The following is a 17,118-nucleotide window of genomic DNA, read 5'->3' as shown; positions in this document are numbered from 1 at the left end:
ATTAATACACATTGTCAAATAGAATGTTCTTGACAAAATGAAAAACACAGCCTCTCCTGATACAAAGGCACAATATGAGGTATCAATGTTGAAAGTGGGAAGGCACCAAGTGTGAGTGAGTGTGGTTTTACGCCGCTTTTAGCAATATTCCAGCAATATCAGCTGGGGACACCAGAAATGGGCTTCACACATTGTACCCATGTCTGGAATCGAACCCGGGTCTTCGGTGTGACGAGCATATGCTTTAACCGCCCTGGTAAGGCACCAAGTAGCCAGGAACAGCGAGGCACCAGGTACTATGTATTGTCTGGATCACAGAACAGTCATTTTGTGTGTAACCCCGTAGGTAATGAATGGCTGAAATACATATCAATCAGTTTCATTCTGTGGGTGGGCCAGAGTAAATGATCATCTGACATATATGACATCGATCACAGTAGTCATTTTGTGTTTAACGTCGTAGGTAATGAATGGCTGAAATACATATCAATCAGTTTCATTCTGTGGGAGGGCCAGAGTAAATGATAATCTGACATATATGACATCGATCACAGTAGTCATTTTGTACGTACGGCCAGAGGTAATGATCCGCTGAAATACATATCAGTCATTTTCATTCTGTGGGAGGGCCAGAGTAAATGATAATCTGACATATATGACATCGATCACAGTAGTCATTTTGTACGTAAGGCCAGAGGTAATGATCCGCTGAAATACATATCAGTCATTTTCATTCTGTGGGAGGGCCATAGTAAATGATCATCTGACATATATGACATCGATCACAGTAGTCATTTTGTACGTAAGGCCAGAGGTAATGATCCGCTGAAATACATATCAGTCATTTTCATTCTGTGGGAGGGCCAGAGTAAATGATCATCTGACATATATGACATCGATCACAGTAGTCATTTTGTACGTAAGGCCAGAGGTAATGATCCGCTGAAATACATATCAGTCATTTTCATTCTGTGGGAGGGCCATAGTAAATGATCATCTGAAATATATGACATCGATCACAGTTTCATTCTGAGGGTGGGGCTCCAGTGTCGGAAATGTACATGAATTGACATTACAGCAATATAACATGTCCGTAAAGTATGCATTAAACCAATTAAGTGCAGTCAAAATAAAAACCAAACAGCTGATTGGTACAAGTTTAAAAATTTAAGAATTACTACCCTGAATGTTAAAAACTCACCCGGTTTCAGTAGGTTTTAAGGACATAATCATATCCTAGTACATACAAATTTTAGCTTCCCACAGTCAATGGTTTCTGAGATGTCAATACAGGGTTTTAAATTGGGAAGTTTAAGAGTTACTATTTCTTATAAATGCACACACAAAATATCTTTAAATTTTACTTTTACACATACTGACCAGATAATTAATTACACATTGACATATGAAAAGACAGCTAACCAGAATGAAAGTTCCAGTATGGCCGTCATGGGATACAAGTTTTACATGTTTTGCAAGACCAATGCATGGAGAGTTCCATCATAGACATTCCGATTTCAAAGATGAAGTGACAAATGTAGACACAGCTGAACAGAGTGATGAACGACGGATGGTGACATGCTATGTGAACCTTCAGTAACAAATATAGACACAACAGAGTGATGAACGACGGATGGCATAATGCTATGTGAACCTTCAGTTAAGGTACAATAATGAAAAGAAAAATATGCACATATATCTTGGTCACTGAAATACCAGCATCACCAATGATCTATTTGATAGTGTTTCATAAACACATGCTCATGATATAGTTGGATTTCTTATGAATAATGAAAGGGCTTTGTCCAAAATTGGCAACTCCATTACTAGTAAAATAACAATCATAACTGATTTTAAAGCACCTCATACCCAACCAGTTCTCAGTGGCATGTGACATATTGCCTTGAATCTTGCATAATATATTTAAACTTTGAACCATTTTATATTCTGGTTTAATTTGAAAAATACCCGCTATGTCTAAATATCCAAGCTTGGCATCTTCCATCTTACAATTGCAGCTGCAACAAACACATTTCATGTATTTGATTTACCATAAAAAACACATAACAATTATGAAACATAATCCGTCAAAATGATTCATGAATAGATTTATTTTTAATTTATTACCCATAATCAGTGTCAGGACACTCATTCCATTATAAGACGGATGCCACACAGAATCTTCTGTGACATTGCAGACAAAGTGGTCATCATTATTCGCGGCAACAAATGGATCTATGATACGTTGCAAAGGACATTTTGCAAACAATGAAACAGTAATTGTGCACCAGCCAATCAATTTGTAGAAAAATTATGATTTTTGTGAATTTCATACTCAATAATATCCCTGCCACTCACGTTACTGGTGTGTTCTTATGAATGTCCTGTCAATGATACCCAACCATATTAGAAATGATATATTAAACAGTACTGTATTAACAAATACAGTAAAAATGTGGCATACTGTAAAAACAAACGACACAACCAGACATTTCTGGTGTATATCAACAACAATAAAAAAAACAATATATAACATCACTGATTAAGTCACAATCAGTTACTATAAGAGAGACCAAAGGGAGACAACTGGTTTGGAGACAGACACCTGTGTATCAACATGTAGCCTTGCACCAAGAATCGGTGTTTGGGACAGTTTGTCCATTATTACACTCTTATAAAAAATTAACAGACACAGCATCTCATTAATATACTCCACCAAAAAGATGGGCAACAATTTCATCAACATTGAAAACATTAAACCTTGTTAAGGTATGGGTATGATAAGAACACTTTTTGGGCCCGTCAATAATTTTAGAAATAAGAAACAGTAGAAATTATTCAGAAGTTATTCAATGTGTCCAAAGGGCAGTTCAGTCTTTGTGTTCAACATGCTCAGGATCTTGGGCTTTCAACGTAACCAAATGAAGCAGTGAGGTTAGATTTGTCAAAGATGCTGCTCACAGAGGTTTACAGGAATTTTTTTTCTGACATTGAATACAAGAAAGTCTTTAATCCAAGAATGTTTCCTGAGCAGATATAGGTTAAAGCAATACAACATATAGTGTACAACTAATCGTGGGTCATGGACATGTTCATAGTTAATTGTCTCTTGAAATATTGAAGGAAAATCCTATTTCTCTCATTTTAACAATACCTATGTCCTAAATAATGTCGAAGAAACAAAAATGGCTAGAAGTCAATCATAACAGCAAGCTTACAGTAATTTTATGATAATTTATTTGACATTTCCAGTGGGTCAAATATGTAAAATGTATATTTAATTGTTTATACAGAAGAATAAATTTCACTATCAATGAAACTACTATGGTCCCTCAAATAAAGCAAGCCTCAGTACTGATTTGAGTGTCATGTCAATATAAGGACATGCTGATAATTACATTGCAATTAAGCCTGATAATACAGCCGTCATGTTGTTATACGGCAGGTGTTAATTTGTTTGAGAGCTTGATCAAGCAAAGAGAAGGAATGGATATTAGTGTCCTTTTGTAGGCCTTGCAGAAACAAAATCTCACTGGCCCTGAGGGCTTGTTTTTGAGTTAATTTCCATCCCTGAAATATTACTGCAATACTATGGGTGAAAACGATACAAGGTCACGATATGAGGGTCACGATACGTACCATGATACACATATTTACGTCAAATCGCACAAACGTCTTGACAATATATTTCAGAGTAGATTCAAAAGGAAAAGCTAACTGTAGACACGTTTTTAGTGGCTATTTTTAGTAGTGAATTAATTACAACACATCTTGCGATATTTGATTGACAAATGCTGGGGGGGTCATTAAACACATGTTAAACGAGTAGTATGTAATTTATTTCTGCAAGTGTATCATCTTTTATTGAAAAGAAAAAAAGGTATCGTGTGTCACATCGTGACATGAAAACTCATCGTTTCACCTTTAAACAGTGGAACCCTGTCTATCTGGACAGTAGTATTCTGCTTTTCATTTGACACAATCAAACCCAGGGGAACAAGCTCAACTATGCAAAGTTAGGGGAGGGTCCACGATAACTGTCGCCTTCATGGTATATGTGGGGTCATCTTAAACATGTTAAAGATAACTTAGAATAACATAATATAATGTATTTTATATAATATTTTAAAAGGGTCTTAAACTATTGATGTTGTAAAGAGTATTGTCTGAAGGTACCATAGACTGACTTTATAACCAGTGGTTTTACACTGATGACGAAACTCCAGTCTACTAAGTACATCCTGGAGGCATATTGGTATGCAGATATAAACATGTATGTGCACAGTTCAAATATTTTAAAAGTACATCTGTCCCCATAATATATCCTATACACTATGATGTCTTCACAACAAAAAATATCTTCTGGACGGCAATTGTGAACTTTTCTGAAATGAAAAAGAAGCCAAAAGTGTTAAGTGTTGTATTTTAGTCGCAACAAGCCAAATGTCAAATACAGGAAGTGGCGCCTCATTCAAAACTGGCAAGATATACAATTTCCTATTATCAGCAAACTGACATTGACACTTTTGAGAATTTTAAACTTATTGCTCAACCGATTACTACTAACTGCAGCCTTTTTGAATTCTTCATGCCTCTTAAGATACTGCACAAGTGAATCATTACCAACCTATAAATGTTGCTATGAATCTCGGCTTGTGTGTCCAGGTGACAAAAAAGAGGTACGCTGGCACGCCCAGGCACATGATGAACAGAGCTGTTCCCATCTCCACTGGTCTCTGATACACAGCTAGCGCCAGGATGAAAGTGACCACAAACACTTGTAATACTGGCACAAACAACGGTACCTGAAATAAAGGGGAGATTACTCTCAGTGGAATTGGTTAGGTGGGCAGATAACTATCTCTACTAGGCATTGTCATATATTTGACATTTGTCATTTACTATGTTACAATATATTACACTATGATGTATGAACAATAATCAAATTTTTTTAAGTCAAGAATCCAAAGTTGAAGCAAATACATCATCTATTTCCCAACTGACAACTTATTATATGATCAAAATTGTCATTTTTCAAAGAAATGAACACACCACTAGATTCCAATATGCATTAAGGGACTGATCATGTATTACAGAAGTGTGGGTTAGAGGTTTTTGATGCACCAATGTACTGAAAATAATGACCTTCTTATAATGTTTGTCATACTTTTGGTTGACCCTCCACATGTCCTTGTCCAATTTTTTCATATCTACCCCAACCCTGTGTCTGGGTTGTTTTTTAATGACCCTCCCCTAGCGACTGTCACATGATTTGGGGACCCTCCCCTCAGTCCCACCCCCTATAATGAATGACCGGTCCCTAAAGTGTGATGTGCTTGATAAACAGGTGTAACTGACCTTGAATGGACGTGGTTCATCAGGTTTCACCCAGCGCAGGTACAGTAAGGCAATGACAACGCTCATACTCATTGTGTTGGAGAACAGGGTGATGTATCGCATCATTGTGGTGAACCCACCAACAAACAGCATCACCAGAGACCACACTGCCTGTAACAGATGGACAGGCAACATACTAGAGACACACTGCCTGTAACAGATGGACAGGCAACATACTAGAGACACAATGCCTGTAACAGATGGACAGGCAACATACTAGAGACACAATGCCTGTAACAGATGGACAGGCAACATACTAGAGACACACTGCCTGTAACAGATGGACAGGCAACATACTAGAGACACACTGCCTGTAACAGATGGACAGGCAACATACTAGAGACACAACACCTGTAATACAGATAATTGGACCTTCAACATCATCCACTTATATGTCAGAAAGCATAACAAGGATGCAATATTTATACAGGAAATATCAATGATGCCACACTGCTGAATTCATGTACAGGTGATACACAGGTCAACACCTGATTGACAGACAAAACTCTACAAGCTCACTCATAGCTTGTACATACCAGCATTACTATAGAGGGTCCAGGAGTCAGGTACTTCTGGTGGATCATCCCAAACAGAACTGAGGCATGCCCCACCCTGGAGCCAGCAAACAGCAGTCTGGAAGAACAACACATACTTACTATCATATTGACAATATAGTGCTCCTGTTTCTGGGATGACTCCTACCTTGTGCTTCTGTTACTGGGACAAGATGACTCCCACCATGTGCTTCTGTTCCTGGGATGACTCCTACCTTGTGCTTCTGTTCCTGGGATGACTCCCACCATGTGCTTCTGTTACTGGGATGACTTCTACCTAGTGCTTCTGTTACTGGGACAAGATGACTCCCACCTTGTGCTTCTGTTACTGGGATGACTCCCACCTTGTGCTTCTGTTACTGGGACAAGATGATGCCTACCTTGTGCTTCTGTTCCTGGGATGACTCCCACCATGTGCTTCTGTTACTGGGATGACTTCTACCTAGTGCTTCTGTTACTGGGACAAGATGACTCCCACCTTGTGCTTCTGTTACTGGGATGACTCCCACCATGTGCTTCTGTTACTGGGATGACTTCTACCTAGTGCTTCTGTTACTGGGACAAGATGACTCCCACCTTGTGCTTCTGTTACTGGGATGACTCCTACCTTGTGCTTCTGTTACTGAGACAAGATGATGCCTACCTTGTGCTTCTGTTACTGGGGTGACTTCTACCTTGTGCTTCTGTTACTGAAAGAGATGATGCCTACCTTGTGCTTCTGTTACTGGGACAAGATGATGCCTACCTTGTGCTTCTGTTACAGAGACAAGATGATGCCTACTTTGTGCTTCTGTTACTGGGACAAGATGATGCCTAGCTTGTGCTTCTGTTACTGAGACAAGATGATGCCTACCTTGTGCTTCTGTTACTGGGACAAGATGATTCCTACCTTGTGCTTCTGTTACTGGGACAAGATGATGCCTACCTTGTGCTTCTGTTACTGGGACAAGATGATGCCTACCTTGTGCTTCTGTTACTGGGACAAGATGATTCCTACCTTGTGCTTCTGTTACTGGGACAAGATGATGCCTACCTTGTGCTTCTGTTACTGAGACAAGATGATGCCTACCTGGTGCTCCTGTTACTGGGACAAGATGATGCCTACCTTGTGCTTCTGGTACTGGGACAAGATGATGCCTACCTTGTGCTTCTGTTACTGGGACAAATTGAAGCCTACCTTGTGCTTCTGTTACTGGGACAAGATGACTCCTCCCTTGTGCTTCTGCTACTGGGACAAGATGATGCCTACCTTGTGCTTCTGGTACAGGGACAAGATGATGCCTACCTTGTGCTTCTGTTACTGAGACAAGATGATGCCTACCTTGGGGCTTGTATTCTGACCATTCCTGGCACTCACCTGGAATGTCCAAGAATCCCTGCATTCAAAGCACCGACTGTGATGGTTCCAACTAGGAATGATATCACAGGCACCAATGGAGGATACAGCCTTTCAACAAACAACTGGAATCAAGATCAAACACATGTAACATCCCCGGCCAACAATGGTGGTCTTGGGCACACTATATGTCGGTGAAGATTTACAAGACCTGGATTGAATAATGCCTCGTTTCCCGAGAGTGCTTATGCCTCCTTTTGGAATATAAAATTATCTATTCCCAACTCTTCGCATTATCTGTCTTTTTCAATAAAGATTGTCAATTACAAGATCAATTCAATCATGACAGATAATTTGCAATTATTCATAAATGGTAAGCAATTCTAGAATATCTTCAGATTCAGTGAACCCCACACTATCAGTAAATGATTGAAATAGCCATTTGACAGTTATCTCATAGTAGTAATACTTTGGACAGATCTCAGCCAGTCATACCTCAAATCACCTATCATGCCTGTCAACCATTGGCCATAGTTCATAGTAAATCATATTACTGGTGTTACACTCAGTGTCTTGAGAGATTGTTGAGACTAGTATTTTGTGTCTTGGAATAATCTGACCTTTTGGATACTCACAGATTTATCGAGGATTCCTCTTACTGACTGGTGCAGACAAATTTGACAAAAATTGTAATATTTGATTTTTTTACAATCCATAATTTCTTAAATTCAGAGGTATTAGCATGGCCATCAATCAAAAGCACAAAACTAAGGGTTGAGGCCTTTTTCTCCTCACAGACCCTAGGATGAATGAAATTAGTCACTGTTACAAACAAAAACAAGACAAAGTCATCAATATCACCCGCCCTTTTAAACATGTCACAACTTCACAAAAAAGTGTATTGTCATGTATTTCATTATACCAAAAATAGTTAATCCTAAAGCTTGTGACATTATAATTGATAAGACTACACTAAATGATTTCCTCTTTTCTCAAAAAAACTTTCGATACACTCCAGTGATTTGAATTTTAACAGAGTATGAAACAACATGAAATGAATTGGGAATTCTGTGTTTCCAATTCAGCATTTTTCAACATTTACTGTAGGTGAGTTGTAGAATATCAGCCTCTGAGACTGCCAAGATAAACCCATGATAGGAAGGACACACTAGTCCTCCAGATTGATATTGTTTGCTATGACACACACTGGATACTATGAATGGGGTAGCAATCATTACGTGTCTCCTACATACCAGCCCAACTGCTCTGGAGGCAGCCATTTCTTCTGGAGATATCAGTGTGAAGTAAGCAATGTTCACCAGCACTGTTTTCAGGATCACAATGAAGAACGCTGTGAACACCGACATAGGGAGAACTCTGAAACATGAGGAGAGTCATGAATATCATGTCAATGTCTTCCCACTGGTGAGGGGGCATGGGCCAGAAGACTCACGCGCGGCAATTCGCTGTGAAGAGTACTGTCCCTTGGGCATGTCAGAAACCTATTAACGTGGGTTCGAAATCCAGGTTTGCCCTGATTTTTTCCAGGTGGTAAACATCTGAGACCTGCATCACTTCCTGGCTTTCCTCCCACATTAAGATAACATGTGAAGACACAACTGGAATACTTTTGAAAGCAGTGTTAAAACCTCACTAACTCACCCAATAACTGATCCCCTCTTTCACTCACTCATCCCATCACTCACTCAACCCCTCACTCACTCGTCCCATCACTCATGCAACCCCTCACTCAATCAACCACTCTCACTCAACCACTCACTCACCCCATCACTCACTCACCCCATCACTCACTCAACCACTTACTCACTCACCCCATCACTCACTCAACCCCTCACTCACTCGATTACCACTCACTCTCTCACCCACTCAACCACTAACTCACTCAACCACTCACTCACCCCATCACTCACTCAACTACTCACCCCATCACTCACTCAACCACTCACTCACCCCATCACTCACTCAACCACTTACTCACTCACCCCATCACTCACTCAACCCCTCACTCACTCGATTACCACTCACTCTCTCACCCACTCACTCACTCAACCACTAACTCACTCAACCACTCTCTCACCCCATCACTCACTCAACCACTCACTCACTCACCCAAGCACTCACCACCTTACGAAACCCCTCACTCACCCAAGCACTCACCCCATCACTCACCACCGTACTCAACCCCTCACTCACCCCACTCACTCCTACCGGGTGACTACAGCAGGGTTTCCAGACTTGCAGAAGGAGACTTCCCACCAACTGACAGGGTGAGCAGGGTGTACACTGTTGGGGATCAGATGGTCCGATGGTCGTCTTTCACCACATGCACTCACAAGCATGAACAAATTGTGGACAAATGAGGAGCATTTACACACTTTACACTGTAAATAATTGTGAAACCATTTTCATATGGCTGTGGTGTTATTGTTGTTGAAAACATATCACCAAATGATTATATTAAATGTAATTTTCTATGTTTCTATGTTAATTATCCTTCATAAACAAGAGGTGTGGATCCCTGCACTCCCCCCCCCCCCCCCTCCTCCTCCTCCCCTTATCGCCCTACCTTCCTGGGTTCTTCACCTCTTCAGACAGGGTCATCAGCACCTGCCTGAAACACAGACCATACACTTCCCTCAGATTCCCTAAGATATCTTATTTCACATCACTTTCACATAAATATATTTAAATAATGAAAACCACTACATGAATACCATTTAGAAATACCTACATGGAAAGGCAATTGTATAAAAATGGGAAATATACTTAATGAATCACTTTCAATGTGACCTTCACCTTATATGTAGGTCATTCATGACCTTTTCAGTCTAAAATTAATGCATTTTAAGATAGACAGTAAAAAAAATTAGACATAAAGATGACCTAAGCATTTCAACAGACCGATGAATTCCTTGAAATAAATAGCTGAGAGCTAGAAAGAAATCAGGGATATCCCTCAGATGCTATGGTTTCAGAAACAAAGTACCAAGGCAGTCAGATTCTGTTAAGAAGCTCAAAACATGCCCGTTTAGATAAAGCTGCTTAGCAGCGATGTATCCGTACTGAGGTCCACCTACCAGCCACCGTAGCCAAACAAGGAGAAGAAGATTGCCAGGGACAAGTCTCCGGTATCTGTGGTAGTATCTGCAAAGGGACTCTCGAAGTGTTCCGTGTTTCCTGCAATCACACATTACTCTACTTCATCATCTCAATGTATTGTTTGGGACGATGGTTGTGGTCAAAGTGTTCGCTCGTCACAACGAAGACCCGGGCTCAATTGCCCCGCATGGGAACAATGTGTGAGGCCAATTTCATGTGTCCCCCACCACGATATTGCTGGAATATTGCTAAAAGCGGCGAAAAGCCATACTCACTCACTCAGTGTATTGTTCAACAGAGTGAAGATTATGGTCACAATGTTCATGGAATATAACACTGTCTCTGTCTCAGTGTATTGTTCAACAGAGTGAAGATTATGGTCACAATGTTCATGGAATATAACACTGTCTCTGTCTCAGTGTATTGTTCAACACGAGTGAAGATTATGGTCACAATGTTCATGGAATATAACACTGTCTCTGTCTCAGTGTATTGTTCAACAGAGTGAAGATTATGGTCACAATGTTCATGGAATATAACACTGTCTCTGTCTCAGTGTATTGTTCAACAGAGTGAAGATTATGGTCACAATGTTCATGGAATATAACACTGTCTCTGTCTCAGTGTATTGTTCAACAGAGTGAAGATTATGGTCACAATGTTCATGGAATATAACACTGTCTCTGTCTCAGTGTATTGTTCAACAGAGTGAAGATTATGGTCACAATGTTCATGGAATATAATACTGTCTCTGTCTCAGTGTATTGTTCAACAGAGTGAAGATTATGGTCACAATGTTCATGGAATATAACACTGTCTCTGTCTCAGTGTATTGTTCAACAGAGTGAAGATTATGGTCACAATGTTCATGGAATATAACACTGTCTCTGTCTCAGTGTATTGTTCAACAGAGTGAAGATTATGGTCACAATGTTCATGGAATATAACACTGTCTCTGTCTCAGTGTATTGTTCAACAGAGTGAAGATTATGGTCACAATGTTCATGGAATATAACACTGTCTCTGTCTCAGTGTATTGTTCAACAGAGTGAAGATTATGGTCACAATGTTCATGGAATATAACACTGTCTCTGTCTCAGTGTATTGTTCAACAGAGTGAAGATTATGGTCACAATGTTCATGGAATATAACACTGTCTCTGTCTCAGTGTATTGTTCAACAGAGTGAAGATTATGGTCACAATGTTCATGGAATATAACACTGTCTCTGTCTCAGTGTATTGTTCAACAGAGTGAAGATTATGGTCACAATGTTCATGGAATATAACACTGTCTCTGTCTCAGTGTATTGTTCAACAGAGTGAAGATTATGGTCACAATGTTCATGGAATATAACACTGTCTCTGTCTCAGTGTATTGTTCAACAGAGTGAAGATTATGGTCACAATGTTCATGGAATATAACACTGTCTCTGTCTCAGTGTATTGTTCAACAGAGTGAAGATTATGGTCACAATGTTCATGGAATATAACACTGTCTCTGTCTCAGTGTATTGTTCAACAGAGTGAAGATTATGGTCACAATGTTCATGGAATATAACACTGTCTCAGTGTATTGTTCAACAGAGTGAAGATTATGGTCACAATGTTCATGGAATATAACACTGTCTCTGTCTCAGTGTATTGTTCAACAGAGTGAAGATTATGGTCACAATGTTCATGGAATATAACACTGTCTCTGTCTCAGTGTATTGTTCAACAGAGTGAAGATTATGGTCACAATGTTCATGGAATATAACACTGTCTCTGTCTCAGTGTATTGTTCAACAGAGAGAAGATTATGGTCACAATGTTCATGGAATATAACACTGTCTCTGTCTCAGTGTATTGTTCAACAGAGTGAAGATTATGGTCACAATGTTCATGGAATATAACACTGTCTCTGTCTCAGTGTATTGTTCAACAGAGTGAAGATTATGGTCACAATGTTCATGGAATATAACACTGTCTCTGTCTCAGTGTATTGTTCAACAGAGTGAAGATTATGGTCACAATGTTCATGGAATATAACACTGTCTCAGTGTATTGTTCAACAGAGTGAAGATTATGGTCACAATGTTCATGGAATATAACACTGTCTCTGTCTCAGTGTATTGTTCAACAGAGTGAAGATTATGGTCACAATGTTCATGGAATATAACACTGTCTCTGTCTCAGTGTATTGTTCAACAGAGTGAAGATTATGGTCACAATGTTCATGGAATATAACACTGTCTCTGTCTCAGTGTACAAACACATATCATCCCACATTGGCCTCCACAGGAGATATTGATTGGGTGAGAGCAAGTGATATCTCCTGGAAGATATTGCTACAATGAAATCGCATCACAATGCTTTGCTGATCATTGTGACATCATACATTGTCATCACTTATCTCTGCCACTGGGGCTGTAGCTGTATGTTTTACATTCAAGACACTCAATATCACTATTTACAAACTGAAGATGTTGGAAGGATGGTTTGGATGATAAACAGAATCTTACCCACAATTTATTTTGACATTAAACATATCAACACTTGTCATAAAAGTTTATAAGCCTCAGAAGTTTTAACTTGAATGGACTGGTGTTAATATATTTGATATAAAGGACACGAGCGTGAGATTCTTTTTACCGACAACACATGGTGAGGTGAGGTGAAATTGGGTTTAACGTCGTGTCCAAGATTATTGCACTTATATGGCGACGTGCATGCATGTGTGTGTGTGTGTGGCTGCTTGTACTAGACCAGACTGATGCCGATTTATAGTGCTAGCACACTGAGATACATGCCGCAGTTTAACATAAATACCCCACTCAGACACAGTATACTCCGAGCCGACCAGTCCTTGCTTTAACCCCTTAATGCCGAGAGCCAGACAGGGTAACAACAAGTACCATCTTTTAACGTCTTTTGGTATGACGCGGCCGGGGATCGAACCCCGAACCCTCCGCTCTCCGGGCAGACGCTCTACCACTAGACCACGGACGACAACACATGGAGTGAGCTGGGCACAGTTTTATACCACGACAAACTACAGATATTAAACACAGAAAAATAGAATTGAGCTACCGCAATAACATCATATGCTGGTAAAACTGGCAGTAAAACAACGTCTACAGTAGATATTAGTACAAAATGATATACTCTGCTGCAATGTGGGAGTGAAGAGTGGGGGCAGGAGCCAAACACAGCATGCTCGCCGAGCGCCAACCAAACACAGCATGCTCGCCGAGCGCTGACCAAACACAGCATGCTCACCGAGCGCCATCCAAACACAGCATGCTCGCCGAGCGCCAACCAAACACAGCATGCTCGCCGAGCGCTGACCAAACACAGCATGCTCGCCGAGCACCAACCAAACACAGCATGCTCGCCGAGCACCAACCAAACACAGCATGCTCGCCGAGCACCAACCAAACACAGCATGCTCGCCGAGCGCCAACCAAACACAGCATGCTCGCCGAGCACCAACCAAACACAGCATGCTCGCCGAGCACCAAGCAAACACAGCATGCTCGCCGAGCACCAACCAAACACAGCATGCTCGCCGAGCACCAACCAAACACAGCATGCTCGCCGAGCACCAACCAAACACAGCATGCTTGCCGAGCGCTGACCAAACACAGCATGCTCGCCGAGCACCAACCAAACACAGCATGCTCCCCGAGCGCCAACCAAACACAGCATGCTCGCCGAGCACCAACCAAACACAGCATGCTCGCCGAGCGCCAACCAAACACAGCATGCTCGCCGAGCGCCAACCAAACACAGCATGCTCGCCGAGCACCAACCAAACACAGCATGCTCGCCGAGCGCCAACCAAACACAGCATGCTCGCTGAGCACCAACCAAACACAGCATGCTCGCCGAGCACCAACCAAACACAGCATGCTCCCCGAGCACCAACCAAAGTAACATAACTTTTAGTTTTGGTGTAAAACCCCTGACCAACAGCAAGTCATGTTTATTTGTTTGATTGTTTGTTTGTTGTTAAACGTCTCACTCAGCAATATTCCATCTAGATGACAGTGGTCAGTAAATAATCAAGTCTGGACCAGACAATCCAGTGATTGACATCATGAGCATCAATAGGAAGTCATGTGTCAACTCCACCAGGTAAAATACACGAATGTCTCAATTAAAAGTGCCTCAGTCCTGAGGCCACCCATTCATCACAGCACTGACACATTACAGAAGCCCTGATCATCCCTCTTACCCTTAGCCACCATGGCAATACCTCCAGCAATGATGATGAGCAAGGCGAGCATCTTGGTACTGGACAGAATCGTCTGCACCCGGGTCACGTACTTCATGTACACACAGTTGAGAGTCACTAAGGACACTGTAACAGGAGCGGACATTATTGTAAACTCAGGCAGTGATCATGATGATGCCAGTAACCATGGTAACAGCTGTCAACATAACACAAAACAAACACATTGAACAGGAATATTTCTGTCACTAGCTAAAGGTGAATTAGTTTGTTCTTACTGTTTCATTTTGGAGAAAGTAGACATGGTGCTGATAACATGTCCGAGTTTCATTATGGGAATCAAACCATTTACCGTATTTTCTTGAGTATAGTGCGCACCCATGTATAATGCGCACCCCCCTCTAGCGGGTTCAATATTTTGGAAAAAAAGAAATTTGAATATTATGCGCAGAAACTTTTTACCTTATCTTGTCCACCTAACAAAAGAGGTCAAGCGGAAAAGGTATGTTATGTTCAATGTCTCTACACCCTGCTACATTTAACAAGTTAATGTAAATATTATTGAATGAAAGTTGGATTAAAATTAATAAAAAAGGTTACAAACGTGGGTCCAGACATACAATTAAACACTTTTTATTACTGATGGTGTAATGAAAGGATTAACTTGCATAATTCAATACAGATGTTTTTATTTTCTATTTCCGATGAAAGATCATGATGAGACATAGTTTTTTAGGTTGTGGGTCCAGCTCAGCTACTGCACATAACATTGTGATACAGATTTCAAGGACCAAGTTAATACCTAGGCTTATCTATGTGAGTGAGTGAGGTTTTACGCCTCTTTTAGCAATATTCCAGCAATATCATGGCGGGGGACACCAGAAATGGGCTTCCATATTGTACCCATGTCAGGAATCGAGCCTGTGTCTTCGGCGCGACGAGCGAACGCTTTAACCACTAGGCTCCCTGACAGCCCCTGCCTTATCTATGAGATCGGCTCATCTACAATCATACACAGCATCGCTAAATATGTATTGTTAGCCAATAACTGTACAGCATGTACCCTTCATTAAACATTGCATGAAATTGCTAAGAAACGTTCAAATGGGCCCTGATTAAACGTGAACATAATACAAAAATGACATTCCCGAGGATAGTACCTGAGAGAGACAAATCACCTGTGTGACATCCCAAGAAAAATAGGAATGCATTCCCTGTTTAAAATACATCTGCAGCGGTTCAATATCAAATCTCATAAAGTCTGAGTGCTTGAAAACTCATTAATGGTCACCCACCTATAATCCATGCTGCAAAAAGTTTGATACCCCATTCCATTTCCGGAACATCACATCCTGGGAAGATAGCCTTCACAATGTACACCGCTGCAGTCTTGGACTGGAAGGCCCAGAAGGGTCCTGAGATCAGCACGATATAACCCCACAGGATCAGGAAGCCTGGCAGGGAGCCAAATGTGCTGTAGATGAAAGCGTATGGTCCACCTGCTTTAGGCATCATGGTGCCAAGTTCGGTAAAACACAAGGCCAAACTGAGATTTATTAAACCACCAACCATCCAGGCCACCAGAGACATCCCAACGGAGCCGGAATACTTGATGATCGTTGAAGGTGCTATGAAGACTGCTGAATGGCCTGTGATGGACACTAGGAGAGCTGTACAGTGAAACAGGTTCATGGACCGTTTCATCTGGACCTTGGACTCAACAATGACCTCAGGAGCATCTCCATCCCCTGGGGTTGCAACTCCGTCTTGGATGATGCTGTCTGTCTCTCTCATGTCTCCCATGGTGCAGATGCTGAGGTGATCTACGCTGTTTCAGCGAGGTTACTATGAACTTCTGTCAAGTTATTATTCTGGATTTGAAACCTGTAATAGATAAAACATGTATTTGAAACCGGTTAAAGACAAAATGTGTATTTGTAACCTGTAATAGATAAAACATGTATTTGAAACCTGTAAAAGATAAAACGTATTTGAAACCTGTTAAAGACAAAATGAGTATTTGTAACCTGTAATAGATAAAACATGTATTTGAAACCTGTAATAGATAATACATGTATTTGAAACCTGTAATAGATAAAACATGTATTTGAAACCTGTAACACACAAAACATGTACGAATACATGACATCTTCTGAAAGTTCGGTTCAAGGGCGAGAGAATGCACTTGTATTGCCTCAGTCATCAATGTCACGGCGACCTGTTGCCGAGCCTGGGTGACATAGACAAACATAGCATTTAAAAGATGATCTTGTCAATCTATCCTCTTGTCACTATACCCAAGGAATACTCTGCACCAGCTGTTGACACAAAGTGGGTGTCAGTAATCTATGTTTCCTGTACACATACGGACAGTGTTCCTGCCAGCTTTTGACACTGCCAGTATGGGTGGACTGGCAACTCTAAAAATTACCATTCCCCCCAAGTTTTTGTCAGGCCCAGCTTTAAAGAAATATATAAAAACATACATGTATGAAAA

General features: G+C 40.8%; 1 protein-coding gene across 2 annotated transcripts in view; it reads right to left on the bottom strand.

Moving 5' to 3' along the window:
• Positions 1-1,651: 1,651 nt before the first annotated feature.
• LOC124147286 (cystine/glutamate transporter-like) overlaps positions 1,652-17,118 on the bottom strand; it is a 29,549-nt gene continuing 14,082 nt past the window's right edge. For both annotated transcript variants that reach the window (XM_048380415.1, XM_046517963.2), the window contains exons 2-11: positions 15,917-16,505; positions 14,625-14,750; positions 10,386-10,485; positions 9,875-9,919; positions 8,541-8,664; positions 7,309-7,412; positions 5,934-6,030; positions 5,359-5,508; positions 4,628-4,805; positions 1,652-4,385 (exon numbers count right to left, since the gene is read on the bottom strand). In XM_048380415.1, the coding sequence (XP_048236372.1) occupies positions 4,333-4,385; positions 4,628-4,805; positions 5,359-5,508; positions 5,934-6,030; positions 7,309-7,412; positions 8,541-8,664; positions 9,875-9,919; positions 10,386-10,485; positions 14,625-14,750; positions 15,917-16,424 (1,485 nt within the window). In that variant the 5' untranslated portion in view covers positions 16,425-16,505 and the 3' untranslated portion in view covers positions 1,652-4,332. The remainder of the gene's footprint in view (positions 4,386-4,627; positions 4,806-5,358; positions 5,509-5,933; positions 6,031-7,308; positions 7,413-8,540; positions 8,665-9,874; positions 9,920-10,385; positions 10,486-14,624; positions 14,751-15,916; positions 16,506-17,118) is intronic.

This window comes from Haliotis rufescens, unplaced genomic scaffold (genome assembly GCF_023055435.1).
Source record: "Haliotis rufescens isolate VD_foot unplaced genomic scaffold, xgHalRufe1.0.p SCAF_30, whole genome shotgun sequence".
In the NCBI taxonomy this organism is placed as follows: domain Eukaryota; kingdom Metazoa; phylum Mollusca; class Gastropoda; order Lepetellida; family Haliotidae; genus Haliotis; species Haliotis rufescens.
This window is presented reverse-complemented; position numbering and strand designations above follow the sequence as displayed.